Source organism: Scyliorhinus torazame, chromosome 7 (genome assembly GCF_047496885.1).
Source record: "Scyliorhinus torazame isolate Kashiwa2021f chromosome 7, sScyTor2.1, whole genome shotgun sequence".
NCBI lineage: Eukaryota > Metazoa > Chordata > Chondrichthyes > Carcharhiniformes > Scyliorhinidae > Scyliorhinus > Scyliorhinus torazame.
In genome coordinates this window covers 107,895,033-107,916,837 of record NC_092713.1, presented here as the reverse complement: position 1 = coordinate 107,916,837, position 21,805 = coordinate 107,895,033, and the positions used below count along the sequence as shown (strand labels likewise).

Sequence of the window (21,805 nt, the reverse complement as noted above, 5' to 3'; positions counted from 1 at the left end):
TTCTAATCTTTATTATTCCTGAATGACGATAAAATGAAAACACTAGGAAGGTGATAGAGTATCCTTTCATGATATCCACCTATCTGTGCATAGAGACGAGCGTGCAACATTAAAGGTTAAATTACTATTGGTGTTGGACACTAGACAACAATGAACAGAGATCATTCACAAACTGTACATTAAAGGATATGTCTGACAGCTCTGTGCAATCATTAATGGAAACAACAGGTATTTTTGACAGGAATTTGCACCAATTGCAAATAAAGAATGCAAAATTTAACAAAGACCGTATGAGCGAGGGCTGTGAGCAGAGAAACCAGATTATTTGACAAGACTGCACAACAGCTTTGTCATCTGATTGAATGGTAAGAGTTTAATATGATACAGTTAGAAGCAAAAATAAACAATTGTTAAAAGGATAATTTCTGTTGTCAGATGAAGCCATTTCCAAGGTAAAACAAGGATGGGCGTGAATGTCATTTTGGGTCAGTTTGGCTGGGTGTTACCCGCCAGGTTTTTGGATTAAATCTCGACTGGATTCACCCACACTTAAGTCATTTTCTGGGGCTTGGGGAGTTTCAGTCCAACACACTTCAAAAAACTTTCAGCAGTGGGGAACTAAACTTGCCGACTAGACTGGCTCCTCAGGAGATCGAGGGGCCATTTTGAAAGGGTGCCCCCATCCACCGACAATACACCCCCTCCCCACCCTAAGAAATGAGCACATCCCGCTAAGGGGTCGTTGAGGACCCTTCAGGACCCTCCTCCCTTTTAGGACCCCCCCTTCCCCCCCAAACTTCATGACCACTTTCCATAGCCCCCCTTCGCCCCCTCCCACCCTTCATAACCCCCGTTTCATGGGAATGGCCCTCCTCAGGCCATAAGCCTTGGCTGTTCCAACCTGACACCTGTACACTGCCCATGACTGTGCCAACCTGGCACCCTGGCACAGCCAAGGTGCTGAGGGGAGTTCCAGGGAACTGGCCTGCCCTATCCCCAGCCACCCGGAGAGCTCCAATGGCCTCGAAACACCCTGGAGTGGCCTTCATGTCTGGTCTCCGCTTGTGGAGGCCAGTGTTAATTGGTGCCCGGGTGAGGGTTCGCCGGTGACTCCCGGGTGCCGGGAGACTGTGTCCTCAAACAGGCATATATATTGTTTTATTAAAAATTTTTTTTTTTAGAGTATCCAGTTCATTTTTTCCAATTAAGGGGCAATTTAGCGTGGTCAATCCACCTACCCTGCACATGTTTTGGGTTGTGGGGGCGAAACCCACGCAAACACAGGGAGAATGTGCAAACTCCACACGGACAGTGACCCAGAGCTGGGATCGAGCCTGGGACCTTGGCGCCGTGAGGCAACTGTGCTAACCACTTGCGCCACGATGCTGCCCTAAACAGGCATATTTTTGCGATTATCCAGATTACACCCAGCGAGGGCGTGATCCAGATTGCGCAGGGTGCCGCTGGTCAGGTGATTTGCACATGGTTTTGTGCCCAGTGCGAAGCCCGATTTGAACCTCGCCCGTGATGCTCCCGGCGCAATAGAATCAGCGCTGGGCATAACACAGTGGCACAATCACGCCCGATAAATGGCACCAACCAGGCTCAGCCTTTGTTTCCAAACTGAGGAAAATTATAGCATTCATTTGATGTTCTGCTGTTTGGAAGTGGTGATTTGTAGATATACATTTGACTGATTTGAAGCTATGCATGCTGGTTGTTTGGAGAGGAGAGGAACTGACCCCTCAGTCTGGAGTTGAAGAGGAACTTGACCAATGATCAGTGAAAACTACCTCAAAGATCACAATTATACAGGGCCAAGGTGAGGCCACATCTGTGTGCAGTTTTGGTCTCCTTTTCTGAGACAGGGGGCGGGATTCTCTGAAATGGAGGCAGAGTGTTTGCGCCGTTGTGAACGCCGTCGAGGTTCACGACGGCGCAAAACGGCCCCTATCCCGACTGATTCAGGGCCCGATAATGGGCTAGGAGCAGCGGCGCATCATTTACACGCGGCAGGCCTTGGCGCCACGTAAAGGTGGCGCCGCATACATGACGCGGCCGGCGCCGCATAACATGCGTCACCTGCGCTTGCGCGGGTTGGCCGGCGCCAATCCGCGCATGCGTGGTTGCCCTCCTCTCCGAGTCCGCCCCGCAAGAAGATGTCAGACGGATCTTGCGGGGTTGCGGAAGAAAGAGGTCCTCCTTCAGAGAGGACGGCCCGACGATCGGTGGGCACCGATCTGGGCCACACCCCATTTGAGGCCGCCCCCGGTGCAGGATTCCCCCCCCCCCCGCAGGCCGCCCCCCCCAGCGTTCCCGCGCTGTTCCCGCCGGCAGCAACCAGATGTGGACGGCGCCGGGGGGAACCCGCTGTTTTTGGCTGGCCGCTCGGCCCATCCGGGCCTGAGAATAGCAGGGGTGCTGGAGAATCGCCATTTTGGGTGTCTCGGGCGATCTCCAGCCTGCGCCACGCGGAACTCGACGGGGCCGTTCTCGCCGCTTGGGAGAATCGCGGGAGGGCGTCGGACCGGCGTCGCAGGAAAATTTGGCGACCCAGGCGATTCACCTAACCGGCGCGGGAGCAGAGAATCGCGCCCAGGATGTCCTTGCAGCGAAGGCTTACCAGACTGATACCAGGGATTGGCGGGACTGTCACATGAAGAAAGATTGACTAGATTAGGATTGTTCTTGCTGGAGTTCAGAAGAATGAAAGGGAATCTCATAGAGACTTATAAAATTCTAGCAGGACTAGACAGGGTAGATGTTACCAATGATGGGTGTGTCCAGAACCAGGGGCGTCATTCTCCGACGTGAATCCCGCCCCCGCCGAAGTCTCCGGTACCGGAGATGGGCCGAAGTCCCGCCCAGAAATTGCCTGTCCCGCCGGCGTAAATCAAAGCTGGTATTTACCGGCGGGACAAGGCGGCGTGGGCGGGCTCCGGGGTCCTGGGGGGGGTGCGGGGCGATCTGACCCCGGGGGGTGCCCCCACGGTGGCCTGGCCCGCGATCGGGGCCCACCGATCCGCGGGCGGGCCTGTTCCGTGGGGGCACTCTTTCCCTTCCGCGTCCGCCACGGCCTCCACCATGGCGGAGGCGGAAGAGACTCTCCCTACTGCGCATGCGCGGGAAACTGTCGGCGGCCGCTGACGCTCCCGCGCATGCGCCGCATTTCCGCGCCAGCTGGCGGGGCAACAAATGCCATTTCCGCCAGCTGGCAGGGCAACAAATGCCATTTCTGCCAGCTGGCGGGGTGGAAATCCCTCCGGCGTCGGCCTAGCCCCTCAATGTTGGGGCTAGGCCGCCAAAGATGCGGAGCATTCCGCACCTTTGGGCCGGCGCGATGCCCGTCTGATTGGCGCCGTTTTTGGCGACAGTGGGCGGACATCCCGCCGTTGGGGGAGAATTTCGCCCCAGGGGTCACAGTCTGAGGATTCAGGGTAAACCATTTCAGACAGAGAATGAGGAGACATTTCTTCACACAAAGAGTGGTGAGCCTGTGGAATTCATTACCACAGGAAGTAGTTGATGCTGAAGCATTGAATATATTCAAGAGGCGGATAGATGTAGCACTTACGGCAAATGTACCAAAGGCTATGGGGGGAAAGCAGGATTAGGCTATTGAGTTGGATGGTCAGCCATGATCGTGATAAATAGTGGAGCAGGCGCGAAGGGCCAAAAACCTTCCTCCTGTTCCTATCTACTATGTATCTATGTATCTTCTTTTCCCCTTGTACTTAGTTTCTTTTTAGTGAATATTCCTTTCATGAAATTCTGAATTTCTTGGTTTAAGAGGCTAGTCACCAAGGCTGATCATCATTCTCTTAAATTGGTCCTATCTAGATGAAAATTAAGCTGAACTCATGCTTAAAAATATTACTATCAAATTCAACTGACTTAGACCAAGTACAATTGCAACATTCCCAGTAGCACAGAATAGGAACCTTAAAAAGAGAAACTGAAATGCCTTCAGATGTACTTCCACAAAGAAGCTAAAAGGAAATGAACACAAGTTTCCCCAGAGCAGGACTGTACAGAATAGTGAGAAAATAATAGCTTAGGTAACAGTTGAAATACAATCATATTTTATAAAATTAGGGTGAGTATACTATAAAGAGGGAAAAAAGTCAGACACTGGGAGTAAAATGGATGCCAACTCTCAATGTAACGGAGGTCTTACGGGATAAATGTTTTGCTGATTTGCATTATTTAGTCGGTCTAGGGAATACAGATGGAAGAATTTGGAGGCTGAGTCTCAACAATCTTAAAACAAAACCAATACTGTGAGGGAATATCTGATACCAAAAGGGATGTAGACTTCTCAGCTTCAACTCTTGACATTTGAGGATCAATTTATTGCTCTGATTAAAATGGCAGATTGTTTAAGTGCGCATCATCCTGTTTTCTAACCTTGTTGAGACTTTGTGGCTGCAAAATAATATCTACTTGCAAAAAAAATGAATGATATTGTTTAATGATGCATTGTATTACAGTGGAGAACAGTCCAATTTATGCACACAATTTTGCTTTCTGCTGCTGCATAGTGACAATATGTGGTTTTAAACAGGCTTGTTTCACTTCTGACATCGTTCGAAGTTTCTATATGAAACCACTGATGAAAAGCAGAGAAAAATACTGCATTATTTTTAAATAGTGAAAAAAAACCTACTCATTTTTTCTCTTACTTCTATCTGTGCTATCATGATGTGATTGGAGAGAAGGAGGCTAAATATGATATTCCCTCTCCAAACAGAACTTTGGTGCAAATTACTTCCCCCTCCCAGCTACATCAAGATGCTGGGGGCTGTTTTGGAAGCTATGCATTTTGTGAAATGTCAAGAATACCTGCAAAACCATCAAATTCTTACTTGTTCCTGTTGAGAGAACAATGGACTTTGAGCTTATCACATTTATTAAAACACAGAGGCATTGAAGCAGTTCTATGAACTAAGCATGCTACTAACTGTAAATCTGGAATTGCTAGCCCAGAGCGGGCAGGCGACTTGGTTGAGTCAAAGTTGCAAGCAGCATGGAGAGGTTAGGAATTTCCTACGAAAAAACGTACATGATCCTACTTCTAACAAAAAAAAAGGGAATTAATTATACCGACACTTGGTATTCTGTGATAATATGAAGGTCAGCACAAGTGTCAGTTAGAGGGCAGTACAGAGGAAGAGACACGAGTGGACAGCGAGAAGTTCTGTGCAGTTCATACAGTGCAGTCTGTCAGTACAGCTTCTGCTCTTGTAGTACAGTGGAAATGGCCGACACTAGAAGCTCTGTATATGTAAGCAGTAGAGCAGTAGTACAGTTTTACTGAGAGGGAAACTGTAAGCTGTTCTTTCTGGTCCTTGCTGGAGATTTTTATCCGGATGTCTTGATGTAGAGCTGATTCTGCAGGACGTAGTCAATAACGGGCTGGTTCAAATAGTCCACCACATGGCCATCGCCATGTTGCAAAGCCAGTCTGTCAAAATGTAAATAGAAATGCTTAATCACAATTACATTAGTGCAACAAAATGATTTTATTGGGTTAATCTGTTCATCTACTTTACAGTTTCTTTATCATCTTTTATCCCCCTCAGCCATTTACTTGCCTTCTTTTCTATTTTAAGGATGTGACCCCCAGACACCAGGAGGTGACTGAGCTGTAAATCTGTGCCATTTGAAGATCCATCACTATATTAGAACATAGAACATACAGTGCAGAAGGAGGCCCCCACTTCCACCCTATCCCCGTAACCCAATAACCCTATCAAACTTTTTTTGGACACTAATGGCAATTTAGCATGGCCAATCCACCTAATCTGCACTTCTTTGGACTGTGGGAGTAAACCGGAGCACCCGGAGGAAACCCTCGCAGACACTGGGAGAACGTGCAGACTCCACACAGACAGTGACCCAGCGGGGAATTGAACCTGGGACCCTGGCGCTGTGAAGCCACAATGCTAGCCTCTTGTGCTACCGTGCTGCCCACGAATTGTACTGTGATGTGCTGAAGGATGTTGTGCCAAAAGGTTTCTGCTCTCCTCAAACCCCTTCTCTACCAACGGCAGAAGGTTTATGTTCCTCTTCCCTCCATTTCTGGATGCTGTTTAGGTGTGTCACATCTGAATTCTGCTTTGCCTGACATGACCTGATCCTGTCTGGACTTCCAATTCAATAGAGGGCGCGAGGCTCTACCTCACCTGTATTTGGGGATGGAATTCCAACTACTACTGTAGGCCTGAGAAGCCTGTAAGAGTGGCAATGACCAATGGCTGGGGGTGGGGTTAAGGGAGGGGGTGCTTCAGATGCTGTACACGGCAGAATGTTGCCCACCCTTTATGGGTTCGACCTTCTATTTTTCTGCCCTTTTTAGATTGTGCAATCCGAAAGCAGGGGGAACCAGGGCCTAAGATCTTTGAATTTGAGCATGAAACCAATCACACCGACAAATGAGTAAAGTCAGGATAATGCAACTTGTCCCCCTCCGTGGACTTTTGGCTGATCACATTTCAACCCTGGGGTTGTGTTACAGCTTCAATAGAATACAATTATGAAGTCCTCCTTCCAGGAGAACATGGGATGGTTTTTGACTTTTTATGACACTGAAAAATGAGTGAAAATGAATGGTCAGCCCCTTTCATAACTTTTAGTTGAGGCCCAGGAAAAAGTCAAATTATACCCCAATCACCTGAAAAATTCTCTTCAATGAAGGAGTTAAACTTAAAACCCTTCAGATTGAAGTGTTCACAATAAATGCAATACTGTGGACCCGCTTTCTTTGAAATTCACCAGTAAATATATTATTGCTTTTGAAATTAACCCGAGCTTGGTGTCCACCATAAAAGACTATTACAGAGTTAAGTTGAGAGCTATTTATGAAACTGCTTTATGAAGAACCGGTGGCGGGATTCTCCTTCGGCTGACGCCGAAATCGGTAAACGCAATTGAGCGGAGAATTGGTTCCGATACCAAAATCGCAACGGGCACCAATTTGACGTCAAATCGCAATCCTCCATCACCTCAACAGCGGCGTCAATGCATTCCGGAATGCATGCACAGAAAACGATGTTCGTATATCATTAGCGGGCCGGACCCGGTATTCTCCGTGACTGCGTTTCCCTGCTTCCGATCGGCCAAATTCTCGACGGCAAGGTTCACTTGTGCTTTTAAAAATCGTGAAACCGGTATCGTGGCTGATGAAGATTAGTGAGAGGAGGTAGGACACAGAGAGGCGCAACTGTGGACTGCTGGGCCAGACGCTGGATGGACTGGGGGGGGGGCCTTGCCAGTGCCGGGGTGCGGGAGGGTGATGGGGGAATGGGCCGTGTGGCCGGGGCAACCCGCCCACAGGACTGGGATGGTGCCCAGACATGAACCGCCATTATGGCGGCCTACAAGGCAGCCACCTTGCTGTGCACTCCACTGACCACTCACCTTGGCCCCTGGTTCTGCAGAGTGACACTGGCCAATTAGGTGTCCCCCACCCTCCACCATAACCGCCACTGTAGCCCCTATGGGGGCACCGGCTGGGGGCCGTGGAGCATACCGCTGGCAAGGGCAGTGCCAGCCAACAGTACCCTTGGCAGCAGGGCCAGAATCCCCATGTTGCCGGGCACCTGCTAGACACCGCAGCCCTGTGGAATGCCCTGCGGCTGTCCGAGCAGGCGCTGCTCGAGGAGTAGGAAGCTGCAGCAGTGAAGAGCTTCCTCGAGAAGGAGGAGGTGCAAAGGAAGCATTGCATGAGGCCTCGTGTGTACCGGCAGTGCCTGTCATTTGAGGATGTGCCGGACCGGACATGCCGTCGAAGACTCCGGCTGAGCAGGGAGACAGTGCGACATATCGGATAGATCATGGTGCACCTCGCACCATGGGGGAATGGGGGACACATTCCAGGTGCCGCGTGGGGCCCTATACTAGACCTCACAGAGATTGGTGCACATGTGCATTCATGCCGTCACGGAGGCCCTATATGCCCAGTCGGCCCAGTACATCCATTTCAATGTGGATTGAACCCACCAGGATACCCGGGCAGCGGGATTCACCACCATCAATGGGATACCCAGGGTGCAGGGGGTGATCGATGGGATGCACATCCCCCTACGAGCACTTGCAGATGACAAACCGAAAGGGGTTCCAATCGATGAACGATCAGCTGATATGTGACCACCAGATGCGCATCATGCACATCTGCGTTCGATATCCGGGCAGTGTGGACAACGCCTTCATCCTGGCACACTCCATGATTCCTGACATGTTTGAGATGCGAACCCGGCTGGGGGGTTGGCTCCTGGGTGACAGGGGTTATCCACTGCAATTATGGCTAATGACGCCTGTCCGGAGGCCACAGACTGACATGGATGGCCCCTACAATGATGCCCATGCAGTGACCAGTGGCACGATCAAATGGTGCTTTGGTCTCCTGGAGATGTGATTCAGGTGACTGGACCGCTCTGGAAGAGCCCTCCAGTATGCCGCTGAGAGGGTTGCCCACATCTTGGCGAACTGCTGCATCCTCCACAACATAGGGCAGCAGAGGGGCAACGTGCTGGAGGAGGAGGATGAACACCAGTCCTTGTCTGATAAGGAGGGCAAGACGTGGCGCCAGGCAGGCACGGGAGGCCTCAGAGGTTGTGCGCACGGGACGCTCTGGTTGCTTCCAGGTTCACCGACCAGGGGGAGGGGAGGAGCGGCAGGGGTGATGGTGGTGGGGATGGTCGGAGGGAGGGGGCGGGTGGTGGGGAGCCAGGCCACGCATAACATCCGCCCATTCCCCCTTCCCCGCAACCCCTCTCTGGCCAGCCCAGACCAGACCATCCCTCACACCCATCTGACAGAGCACCAAGGCAGGTTGTAGCAGTATTAAGAGTGTTTAACGTGCACAGATATTTACAGGTACATGCCCTAGCCCAGTGTTTTTCAAGCTATTTTGCTTAGGACCTATTTTTACCAACTGGCCATCCTTCGGGACCGATACTGGCTGACCTTCATGACCCATGCCAGCAAACCTTCACCACCCACATGGCCTGAACTTCGCAACCCGCCATTTTCACTTACCTTTAATGTAACAAGTGAGCCTGCTTGGTCCTCACAATCTCACTTGCTTTGTTATTCAATGTTACATTTCTGGTGGTGATTTAAGATCTCACTGCATTCGTTGAAAAAAAGAAAGAGGTTTGCCCTTGAACTCGCCATGCTTAGTCTTCAAATGTCTTTAAAGTTTTGAGGGTTTTAAAACTTTCTTTTGCCAGTGCTTTCCTGCATATAACACACGTGAACTTTGAATACTGATTTGCACTGGCACAATTAATAAACCCACACCTCAAGAAATCACCTTCATGTTGCCTTGTTCCTGTTTTCAGCTTGTTCTTCATGGGTTGTTCACCAGCGGCCCTTTGGTTCACACCAGCACTGTTGGCAGCTGCAAAATGGAGGAATGTCCCTCACGCCCAGAACACATGACGTGAAGACTCCAGCGATGTAAAAAAAGATCTGCTCCTGGGTCAGCTTGCTGGTGTCAGGAGGAGTCCTGCCCCATTGGGCTCCGGGCCTGTACACTGCTGAGGGGGCAGGCATGCGCGGAACGGCCGGCATTCTGAAAACTGGTCGCAGCCAACATTTTAAAAAACTGGTTGTGCTCTTGGGCACTACTTTCCGCAATCGGGAACACTGAAGCACATGGCCCAATGATCGGGAATGCCACTACGCATGGCCCGGTGATCCTCCCGACACTCGCCCATCACCCACCTGCGGGTTGCAACCCTAGGTTTGAAAATGACTGCCCTAGCCCCTATAACTAAACTGTGCCCGACACCTGTGTCTAACTTTCTGGCCTCACGGGCCCTAACGATACGTCTAGGTGGATCCCCAGATGGTACATCAGGAGAGGAGGCGGCCTGCTGTGATTCCTGCCCTGCAACCTGGGTCCCCATTGGCAGCCGTCTTCTGGGGTAACCGGGCCTGGATGGGCCCGGCTGCTGCTCGTGTGTCCCAAGTGGCATGGTGCTGCCCTGTTCTGCCTGCTGCCCACCATATGCTCCACGGACAGGAGGGGGACGGGGGGTGTCCGAGTTGCTACGGTGTTCCGGCACCTCCCCTGCAGGAGTCACTGGTATGGGCCTCATCACCTCCTCCTTCCCTCGGGGTGCCCGATGGCCCCAGGCTACTCCATGGGACGGGGGTGCGAGCGGAGCCATCCCCTGAGGCACCCCCACCTCCTGGTGCTGCCAGTCCTGGAGGCACGCTCTGGTCTCGACCAGGGTCCCCATACTCGCGGCCATGGAGCACAGGGAGTAGACCACCGCCCCCTGGGACTGCACCACATCACACATTGACTGTGCCACCACCTTCTGGGCCTGTGTCACATCAGCCAGTGACTGTGCTATCTCCCTCTGGGACTGGACCACCTCTCTTCGTGTCTGCGCCACGTTGGCCAGCGCCTGGGCAATGCCGCCGATGTGCCCAGTCATGGCCTCCTGTGACTGGGATATGCTCAGGAGCACCACTGCAATTTCCAGGTGGCTCTGGCACATGGCCGCCTGTGAGTCGGCAACCCTGTCCGGGCCCTCAACCAGCGCCTGCACGGAATGCCCCAGGCCTTAGACATGCTGATCCAAAGCCAAAACCGTCGCCCACAATGACTCCACCATGACGCCACCCATGGGGTGTTGGCCTGGGTGGCACGCATGGTAGGCACCACCCGCTGCTCCTGGTTGGACTCCTCCACGTGATAGTGAGATGAGGAATAGGGAGAGAGAGCATTTAAACACGTGGCTACAGGGATGGTACAGGCGAGAGGGATTCAGATTTCTGGATAACTGGGGCTCTTTCTGGGGAAGGTGGGACCTCTACAGACAGGATGGTCTACATCTGAACCTGAGGGGCACAAATATCCTGGGGGGGAGATTTGTTAGTGCTCTTTGGGGGGGTTTAAACTAATGCAGCAGGGGCATGGGAACCTGGATTGTAGTTTTAGGGTAAGGGAGAATGAGAGTATAGAGGTCAGGAGCACAGATTTGACGTCGCAGGAGGGGGCCAGTGTTCAGGTAGGTGGTTTGAAGTGTGTCTACTTCAATGCCAGGAGTATACGAAACAAGGTAGGGGAACTGGCAGCATGGGTTGGTACCTGGGACTTCGATGTTGTGGCCATTTCGGAGACATGGATAGAGCAGGGACAGGAATGGATGTTGCAGGTTCCGGGGTTTAGGTGTTTTAGTAAGCTCAGAGAAGGAGGCGAAAGAGGGGGAGGTGTGGCGCTGCTAGTCAAGAGCAGTATTACGGTGGCGGAGAGGATGCTAGATGGGGACTCTTCTTCCAAGGTAGTATGGGCTGAAGTTAGAAACAGGAAAGGAGAGGTCACCCTGTTGGGAGTTTTTTGTAGGCCTCCTAATAGTTCTAGGGATGTAGAGGAAAGGATGGCGAAGATGATTCTGGATATGAGCGAAAGTAACAGGGTAGTTATTATGGGAGACTTTAACTTTCCAAATATTGACTGGAAAAGATATAGTTCGAGTACAATAGATGGGTCGTTTTTTGTACAGTGTGTGCAGGAGGGTTTCCTGAAACAATATGTTGACAGGCCAACAAGAGGCGAGGCCACGTTGGATTTGGTTTTGGGTAATGAACCAGGCCAGGTGTTGGATTTGGAAGTAGGAGAGCACTTTGGGGACAGTGACCACAATTCGGTGACGTTTACGTTAATGATGGAAAGGGATAAGTATACACCGCAGGGCAAGAGTTATAGCTGGGGGAAGGGCAATTATGATGCCATTAGACGTGACTTGGGGGGGATAAGGTGGAGAAGTAGGCTGCAAGTGTTGGGCACACTGGATAAGTGGGGCTTGTTCAAGGATCAGCTACTGCGTGTTCTTGATAAGTATGTACCGGTCAGACAGGGAGGAAGGCGTCGAACGAGGGAACCGTGGTTTACCAAGGAAGTGGAATCTCTTGTTAAGAGGAAGAAGGAGGCCTATGTGAAGATGAAGTGTGAAGTTTCGGTTGGGGCGATGGATAGTTACAAGGTAGCGAGGAAGGATCTAAAGAGAGAGCTAAGACGAGCAAGGAGGGGACATGAGAAGTATTTGGCAGGAAGGATCAAGGAAAACCCAAAAGCTTTCTATAGGTATGTCAGGAATAAGCGAATGACTAGGGAAAGAGTAGGACCAGTCAAGGACAGGGATGGGAAATTGTGTGTGGAGTCTGAAGAGATAGGCGAGATACTAAATGAATATTTTTCGTCAGTATTCACTCAGGAAAAAGATAATGTTGTGGAGGAGAATGCTGAGCCCCAGGCTAATAGAATAGATGGCATTGAGGTACGTAGGGAAGAGGTGTTGGCAATTCTGGACAGGCTGAAAATAGATAAGTCCCCGGGACCTGATGGGATTTATCCTAGAATCCTCTGGGAGGCCAGGGAAGAGATTGCTGGACCTTTGGCTTTGATTTTTATGTCATCATTGGCAACAGGAATAGTGCCAGAGGACTGGAGGACAGCAAATGTGGTCCCTTTGTTCAAAAAGGGGAGCAGAGACAACCCCGGCAACTATAGACCGGTGAGCCTCACGTCTGTAGTGGGTAAAGTCTTGGAGGGGATTATAAGAGACAAGATTTATAATCATCTAGATAGGAATAATATGATCAGGGATAGTTAGCATGGCTTTGTGAAGGGTAGGTCATGCCTCACAAACCTTATTGAGTTCTTTGAGAAGGTGACTGAACAGGTAGACGAGGGTAGAGCAGTTGATGTGGTGTATATGGATTTCAGCAAAGCGTTTGATAAGGTCCCCACGGTAGGCTATTGCAAAAAATACGGAGGCTGGGGATTGAGGGTGATTTAGAGATGTGGATCAGAAATTGGCTAGCTGAAAGAAGACAGAGGGTGGTGGTTGATGGGAAATGTTCAGAATGGAGTACAGTCACAAGTGGAGTACCACAAGGATCTGTTCTGGGGCCGTTGCTGTTTGTCATTTTTATCAATGACCTAGAGGAAGGCGCAGAAGGGTGGGTGAGTAAATTTGCAGATGATACTAAAGTCGGTGGTGTTGTCGATAGTGTGGAAGGATGTAGCAGGTTACAGAGGGACATAGATAAGCTGCTGGGCTGAGAGGTGGCGAATGGAGTTTAATGTAGAGAAGTGTGAGGTGATTCACTTTGGAAGGAATAACAGGAATGCGGAATATTTGGCTAATGGTAAAGTTCTTGAAAGTGTGGATGAGCAGAGGGATCTAGGTGTCCATGTACATAGATTCCTGAAAGTTGCCACCCAGGTTGATAGGGTTGTGAAGAAGGCCTATGGAGTGTTGGCCTTTATTGGTAGAGGGATTGAGTTCCGGAGTCGGGAGGTCATGTTGCAGCTGTACAGAACTCTGGTACGGCCGCATTTGGAGTATTGCGTACAGTTCTGGTCACCGCATTATAGGAAGGACGTGGAGGTTTTGGAGCGGGTGCAGAGGAGATTTACCAGGATGTTGCCTGGTTATGGAGGGAAAATCTTATGAGGAAAGGCTGATGGACTTGAGGTTGTTTTCGTTGGAGAGAAGAAGGTTAAGAGGAGACTTAATAGAGGCATACAAAATGATCAGGGGGTTGGATAGGGTGGACAGTGAGAGCCTTCTCCCGCGGATGGATATGGCTGGCACGAGGGGACATAACTTTAAACTGAGGGGTAATAGATATAGGACAGAGGTCAGAGGTAGGTTCTTTACGCAAAGAGTGGTGAGGCCGTGGAATGCCCTACCTGCTACAGTAGTGAACTCGCCAACATTGAGGGCATTTAAAAGTTTATTGGATAAACATATGGATGATAATGGCATAGTGTAGGTTAGATGGATGCTCACCGACAGCCTCTCATATAGACCCTGGCTCTGCGACTGCAACCCCATGATCGATGGGACTGTCTGTTCCAGAAGCCCAAAACCATCTGGACGGCAGCTAGTTCCTGGGGTCGTCCCGCCCTCCGACCATTCGCCCCCTTGGGTGTTCCTACTTCCATCTGCTGTACTGGATCAGCTGTGTGGTGCACACCAGAGAGTGTCCAAAGAAGAATTCAAGGTCTGAGTCATAGTCTTCAAGGACTGTATCATCTCTTTGGGCGGTGCTAATTGCTTGTTGCAGGGTTCTGCAGAGGTTACTTTCAGCTACTGGTCGAAGTTCAGGCATTGTGCTGTCGTTCCAGGTGAAAGAATCGGGTTTTACGGCTTAAAATTTTTTTGGGACATTTCCCCTTTAAGTAGGCGTGGTCCAGGGCCTCTGACGTCACGACGCGTGTGACGTAGAGCGTAGGAAGCGATTGCGTATGCGCATATCGCTGTTCCGTTACTTGGGGCAAACGGACCTTCCCGTTCTGTGCGCTCTTCGTGCAACTGCACATGTGCAGCAGCTTTTCCAAGATGGCTGCAATTCAAAACTGCAGTTTGTTGCTGCAAGCCTACCTCGCGGTGGGTTTTGGCGCCTCTTTTACCTTTCCTTCTTGTATGTTCCTCGCAGAATTCTTGGAATTTGTCCAGGACTGATGGAAGTCGCTCTTGTTTTGCCCCTTTGAGTATTTGAAGGTCTGGAAGATCTCAGCTGCTTCTGGACCCGCGATGGTAAGTAGAAGCTTTATTTTTTCTACATCCGCCACGCCATCTAGGTTGGACACTACCAGGTAGATCTCGAATCTCTGCCTGAACTAATGCCAGTTTTCACTGAGATTGCCTTGGTACCAGAGCTGCTGTGGAACCGGAATCTCGAACATCGTCTTGCCTGGCTGCTGTTGCTGGTTGTCTCTGTTTGCTGGGTTTTAACTATATGGATTTAACGGCCACTCCTGGGTATCATGTTTTGTTATGCTCTTGACATAGCATCAGCTGCTTCCTTGATGTGCACTCTGACAAAGGTTCAGACTTGGAGATAGCTTTAATACGTTTATTAAACTATTAACAATTCTCCTACTTGGATTCGACGCTACTGTTAATCCTGATATAGCTACTCAGACTGACAAACCAGTCTGCTACAATCCACGTGGTGGGTGTGATGTTCAATCAACCCTGTGTCTGTACTCACTGAGTGTCTCCACTGGAAAGAGACTGAGCATGGGTGATGTGTCCTTTTATATGGGTTGGTATAATGTCCTCCTGTGGTAGTGTCACCTCTATGTGTATCGTGAATGCCCATTGGCCGTGTCCTATCTTACTGACCTATTGGTTGAATGTCTGTGTGTCATATCTCTGGTGCTCCCTCTAGTGCCTAGCTAGGTGTAGTGTATGTACATTAACCCCTTGTGTATTTACAGTGATGTATAATCACCACAATTTTCACCTCCCTTACCCAGGGACACCAAAGACCAATTAAAGTGTCCTTGGCATAGCCCCAGGTCAAGCTAACTCATCTCAGACTGAGAATAGTTTCTGAGATCTTATTAGTTTGTACAGTTCAGCGACTAAGTGAATCAACTATCAGCAGGCGTTGTATTTTGAATAAAAGTAGTCAGTTGCTATCCAGACGTAAGACAGAGATTACATACCTACTCTTGGTAGAACTCACAACAGACATGGGATGATTAGTGTCATCCTTTACAGCAAGGATGTTGTCCTGTTCAAGAAAAAAAATGATTTGCCTTAGATACACACACATTAAATACAAGCAATTTACTAATCCACACAACTGCCCAAGAATTTATGACTTTGTTATTATTGCTATAGTTGTTGCTGTAGCACAAAGATATGATAGGTTTGTTTGATGTGATACAGTTAAAGCACATGCCCTTTGTAGCGCACAATGACTTACGAGAGAGACGAGTAGAGATGAAGTCGATGAGGCTTTATTGAGCGAGACTTGTCCCCAGCAGTTCAGCAACAGAATGGAGCGGCGGGGAGAAGTTCGGGTTCTTATACTCCGCCTTCAGGGCGGAGCCAGGAGTCAACAGCCAACCAGGACCCGGGATCTGTCAGCCAATAGCATCACGTCTTCACAGTCCGACATGACCCCTAATACATACTACCACATTCACCCCTTGTTAAAAATGAACCCGGCGGGGTGGTGGTTCGCATGGTGGTAGGGGTTTACAAGGCTGGTCCTGGGAGGAAAATTTTGGGCATGTCATTACAGTTTTCGCCCTACACTGGGCTATGCACAAGGTTTGTGAAACTATTTACAATATTAGTAAGAAAATTTTTTTTGGTTACAGTCCAACAACATTCTTGGTGTCACGCCGATGCCACGAGTCGAGCGGGCGGTCTGGTCTTCCTCGTCGATTGCCTCAGCCCCGGTGGTGGTGCAGGTGCTTGTTCCGGCGTTGTCGTCTCCGGGAGCGTTTCGGTGTTTGTTCCTGTTTCACTCCTGGGCGGACACGGGAGGAGGACCGGTCTTCCCGGGAAGGGGGTGGTCGCGGGGTGCGCCGGTGGCAGGGAGGGGATGATCGGTGTCGGGGGGGTGTGTGTGTTGCCGGCGGGCGCCAGGTCTCGCAGGGAGACCGTGTCCTGTCGGCCGTCGGGGTACGCCACGTAGGCGTACTGCGGGTTCGCGTGGGGGAGGTGAACCCTCTCGACCAACGGGTCCGACTTGTGCGCCCGCACATGTTTCCGGAGCAAAATGGGTCCTGGGGCCGCCAGCCAGGTCGGCAGTGACGTTCCGGAGGAGGACTTCCTGGGGAAGACAAGGAGGCGCTCATGAGGCGTTTGGTTAGTGGTGGTACACAGCAGCGACCGGATGGAGTGGAGAGCGTCCGGGAGGACCTCCTGCCACCGGGAAACTGGGAGATCCCTGGACCGTAGGGCCAGTAGGACGGTCTTCCAGACCGTGCCGTTCTCCCTCTCTACTTGCCCGTTCCCCCGGGGGTTGGTCGTCCTGCTCGAGGCTATGCCCTTGCTGAGCAGGAACTGGCGCAGCTCGTCACTCATGAAGGAGGACCCCCTGTCGCTATGGATATATGCGGGGCAACCGAACAGTGTGGTGCCAAGGGCTTTAATGACTGTGGCCGCTGTCATGTCGGGGTAGGGGATGGCGAAGGGGAAACGGGAGTACTCGTCCACCACGTTCAGGAAGTATGTGTTGCGGTCGGTGGAGGGGAGGGGCCCTTTGAAATCCAGACTGAGGCGTTCAAAGGGGCGGGAAGCCTTGATCAGGTGCGCTCTATCCGGCCTGAAAAAGTGCGGATTGCACTCTGCACAGATGTGGCAGTTCCTGGTGACTGTACGGACCTCCTCCACAGAGTAGGGGAGGTCGCGGGACTGTATAAAATGGTGGAACTGAGTGACCCCCGGGTGGCAGAGGTCCTTGTGGAGGGTTTGGAGACGGTCTATTTGTGCGTTGGCACATGTGCCGCGGGATAGGGCATCGGACGGCTCGTTCAGCTTTCCGGGACGGTACAAGATCTTGTAGTTGAAGGTGGAGAGCTCGATCCTCCACCTTAAGATCTTGTCATTTTTAATTTTGCCCTGCTGTGCATTATCGAACATGAAGGCTACCGACCGTTGGTCGGTGAGGAGAGTGAATCTCCTGCCGGCCAGGTAATGCCTCCAATGTCGCACAGCTTCCACTATGGCTTGGGCTTCCTTTTCCACTGAGGAGTGGCGGATTTCTGAGGCGTGGAGGGTTCGGGAGAAAAAGGCCACGGGTCTGCCCGCTTGGTTAAGGGTGGCCGCCAGAGCTACGTCGGATGCGTCGCTCTCGACCTGGAAGGGGAGGGACTCGTCGGTGGCGCGCATCGTGGCCTTTGCGATATCCGCTTTGATGCGGCTGAAGGCCTGGCGAGCCTCTGTCGACAGGGGGAAGGTAGTGGTCTGTATTAGCGGGCGGGCGTTGTCTGCATACTGGGGGACCCACTGGGCATAATATGAAAAGAACCCCAGGCAACGTTTCAGGGCTTTGGAGCAGTGGGGGAGGGGAAATTCCATGAGGGGGCGCATGCGTTCGGGGTCTATTATCCCATTGCGCACTACGTATCCCAGGATGGCCAACCGGTTTGTGCTAAAGACGCACTTTTCCTCGTTGTATGTGACGTTCAAGGCGTTAGCGGTCTGGAGGAATTTTTGGAGATTGGCGTCGTGGTCCTGCTGATCGTGGCCGCAGATGGTTATGTTATCGAGATACGGGAACGTGGCCTGCAACCCGTGCTGGTCAACCATTCGGTCCATCTCCCGTTGGAAGACCGAGACCCCGTTCGTGACACCAAATGGGACCCTTAGGAAGTGGTATAGACGCCCGTCTGCCTCGAAGGTTGTGTACTTGCGGTCACCTGGGCGGATGGGGAGCTGGTGGTAGGCGGACTTGAGGTCCACGGTGGAGAAAACCTTATACTGGGCAATCCGATTTACCATGTCGGATATGCGGGGGAGAAGGTACGCATCTAGCTGTGTGTACCTGTTGATGGTCTGGCTATAGTCTATGACCATCCTTTTCTTCTCCCCGGTCTTTACTACTACCACCTGGGCTCTCCAGGGACTATTACTGGCCTGGATTATGCCTTCCTTCAGCAACCGCTGGACTTCAGACCGAATAAATATCCGGTCCTGGGCGCTGTACCGTCTGCTCCTAGTGGTGACGGGTTTGCAATCCGGGGTGAGGTTTGCAAACAAGGACGGCGGTTCAACCTTGAGGGTTGCGAGGCCGCAGATAGTGAGTGGGGGTATTGGGCCGCCGAATTGAAATGTTAGGCTCTGCAGGTTACACTGGAAATCTAATCCCAGTAATGTGGGCGCACAGAGTTGGGGAAGGACGTAGAGCCTGTAGTTTTTAAACTCCCTTCCTTGCACCGTTAGGTTCGCGATGCAGAACCCTTTGATCTCTACGGAGTGGGATCCTGCAGCTAGGGAAATCTTTTGCGTACTTGGATGGATGGTCAGAAAACAGCGTCTCACCGTGTCGGGGTGAATGAAACTTTTGGTGCTCCCGGAGTCGATCAGGCATGATGTCTCATGTCCGTTGATCAGCACCGTTGTTGTCGTCGTCTGGAGCGTCCGGGGCCGTGATTGATCCAGCGTCACCAAAGCCAGTCGTGGTCGGAGTGTCTCGGCGTCTTCTTCGGACCCCGTGGAGCCGTCGATGCTGGGGTCCTTTGTTGTCATCCAAGATGGCGGCGTCCATGAATCGCACGCGGCCGGGGGTGGACAAAATTGCCTCCCCCATGGATCGCACGTGGTCGGGGGTGGACAAAATGGCCACCCCCATGAATCGCACGTGGCTGGGGAGTCACAAGATGGCGGCGCCCATCCCCCCCTCGTGGTGGCCGGGACCCAAAATGGCGGCGCCCGAGGGTCGCACATGGGGCGCTGGGGGGGGTTGGGGAGCGTTTGGGATGCGCTGGGCTCGTTCTTCTCCGGGGATTGCGGCGACCCCCTGGGACCGGCACACAGCTGCGTAATGGCCCTTCTTGCCGCAGCTTTTGCAAATAGCTGCGCGGGCCGGGCAGCGCTGCCGGGGGTGTTTCGCTTGCCCGCAGAAATAGCAGCGGGCCCCCCCGGGATGATCTGGCGCTTTAACCGCGCAAGCCTGTGAGGGAGGGGGGGGGGTTTGTCGCGACGGGGGTCCACGGAGCCCAAGGGGCTGCCGCGCGGTCGGGGCCGTAGGCGCGGGCTTTTTGCGAGGCCACATCTAGGGAAGCTGCAATGGCCCGTACCTCTGAGAGTCCTAGCGACTCTTTTTCTAAAAGTCTTTGGCGGATTTGGGGAGAGTTCATACCTGCCACAAACGCATCGCGAATTAGCATGTCCGTGTGTTCAATCGCGTTCACCGGCGGGCAGCTGCAGCCCCGTCCCAAAATTAGCAGCGCGGCGTAGAATTCCTCTAACGATTCTCCGGGACTTTGCCGTCTCGTTGCGAATTGGTAGCGTGCGTAGACCTGGTTCACGGGGCGAACGTAAATGCTCTTCAGTGCTGCGAGTGCCGTCGGGAAATCCTCTGCGTCTTCTATGAGAGGGTAATTTTCCGGGCTTACCCTCGAATGCAGGACCTGCATTTTCTGGTCTTCTGTGATCCGGCCAGGGGCCGTTCGAAGGTAGCCTTCGAAACGAGCTTGCCAGTGTTTAAAAACTGCTGCCGAGTTCGCTGCGTGGGGGCTGATCCGCAGGCATCCCGGGGCGATCCGGAGCTCCATAGTCCTTTAAGCTCGCTCAATAAATTGTAGTGCACAATGACTTACGAGAGAGACGAGTAGAGATGAAGTCGATGAGGCTTCATTGAGCGAGACTTGTCCCCAGCAGTTCAGCAACAGAATGGAGCGGCGGGGAGAAGTTCGGGTTCATATACTCCACCTTCAGGGCGGAGCCAGGAGTCAACAGCCAACCAGGACCCGGGATCTGTCAGCCAATAGCATCACGGCTTCACAGTCCCACATGACCCCTAATACATACTACCACACCCTTACAACTCCAGGATGAGGATTTCATCCATCTTGCAAACCTCTGCTACATCCCTAAAGACTTTAAAAGAAGTTTCATTCTCAATTCAATTCCAGCCAAGAGCAACTCAATAACATTAAAGCTTGCATAATTTGACCAAAGAGCACCATTCGTCTTCAGAAAGGGGATAATGATGGTCGATCAGAGAATGAAAGTGTCCTGTGGTGGATGCTCTTCTGAGGCTTTTGGTTATAGTATGTCAGTAGGGGGAGTTCATAATGTACCAGAACACAATGTGTATGATTCAGGATTATGCCTGGCGCTGATCCGGACAAGCTGGGTGAATAGCGAGAGAGGGCAAAAAAAAAATCAAGATTCGCTGGGCGGGAACCATTTTGCGATTCACCCGACCTGCTCCCCATGGTGAGTTCTGGATCGCGCCCAAAAATGGCGAAACTATTATGAACCGACATTTGCATTCATTTCAATCTCATTAACGAGATTGAAGTAAAATGTAGAGGCCTCGCGGGAATTACCCGACTCCCCAGCAGGCTTCATTTGGTATTCTTTTTCAAAAATGTGAAGCTGGCGCAATGACTACTGTGGGGAAGTGAGGATGTGTGTAGCCATTTCCATTTTCTGACATGCAGCTCAAGGGCATCGGAGCTGTTGGCCCAGTGCTCAGGAGTGTGGGGGACCGTTCAGAAGGGTTGGGCTTGGTCGGGAGGCTGAAGCATTCAAGGTTGGGGTCGCCCCTGGGCCGGGGGGGGGGGGGGGTGGGGGGGGGGGGGGGGGGGGGGGCTTTCAATGCATTTCCATTCTTCCTTCAATAAAGGTGGCCAATATTGTACACAGGACTCACCAATTCCCCGTATAACTGTAGTGCAACCACTCTACGTTTGTATTCAATTCCCCTCACAACAAATGGTAACGTTCCATTAGCTTTCCTAACTACTTGCTGTACCTGCATGCGATAACCTTGTGTAATTCATGCTCCAGAGCAACTAAAGCCCTCTGGATCGCAGAGCTCTGCAATCTCCCACCATTTAAATAATGTGCTTTTTTTATTTTTCCTGTCAAAATGGACAATTTCACATTTTCCCACAATGTACTCCATTTTTTTTGTACTCCATCACTTTGCCCAGTGATGTAACCTAACCACAGCACACAGAACTTAGTCTAGTCTCATCACCTGAAACACTATGGACGGGATTATCCACTGGCAGGATTTTCCGTTGCGCCGGCATGCCTGGGGATTTCCCGACGGCGTGGGGCAGAATGGGAAACGTCATTGGGCAGCTGACGGGACAGAGAATCCCGCTGCCGGCAGGAGTGCGCCGCACCTGAAAACTGCTGTGGCGGGACGGAGACTCTCGCCCTATGTTCTATACACAGAGGCTCACACAACCTTGAAATGGCAGATATGAAAAGGCGCACCAGTTTATCCGGGCTATTTCATACAGTCACGATGCCTTGTGTAATTATGGTACATATCTGAGTTTTGTCTT

At 51.5% G+C, this 21,805-nt stretch overlaps 1 protein-coding gene across 1 annotated transcript in view; it reads right to left on the bottom strand.

The window, feature by feature from the left end:
* Positions 1-4,455: 4,455 nt before the first annotated feature.
* Positions 4,456-21,805, bottom strand: part of nmnat2 (nicotinamide nucleotide adenylyltransferase 2) — a 472,861-nt gene continuing 455,511 nt past the window's right edge. Inside the window, exons 10-11 of the mRNA XM_072511235.1 lie at positions 15,485-15,552; positions 4,456-5,464 (exon numbers count right to left, since the gene is read on the bottom strand). Of these exons, the coding sequence (XP_072367336.1) occupies positions 5,362-5,464; positions 15,485-15,552 (171 nt within the window). The 3' untranslated portion in view covers positions 4,456-5,361. The remainder of the gene's footprint in view (positions 5,465-15,484; positions 15,553-21,805) is intronic.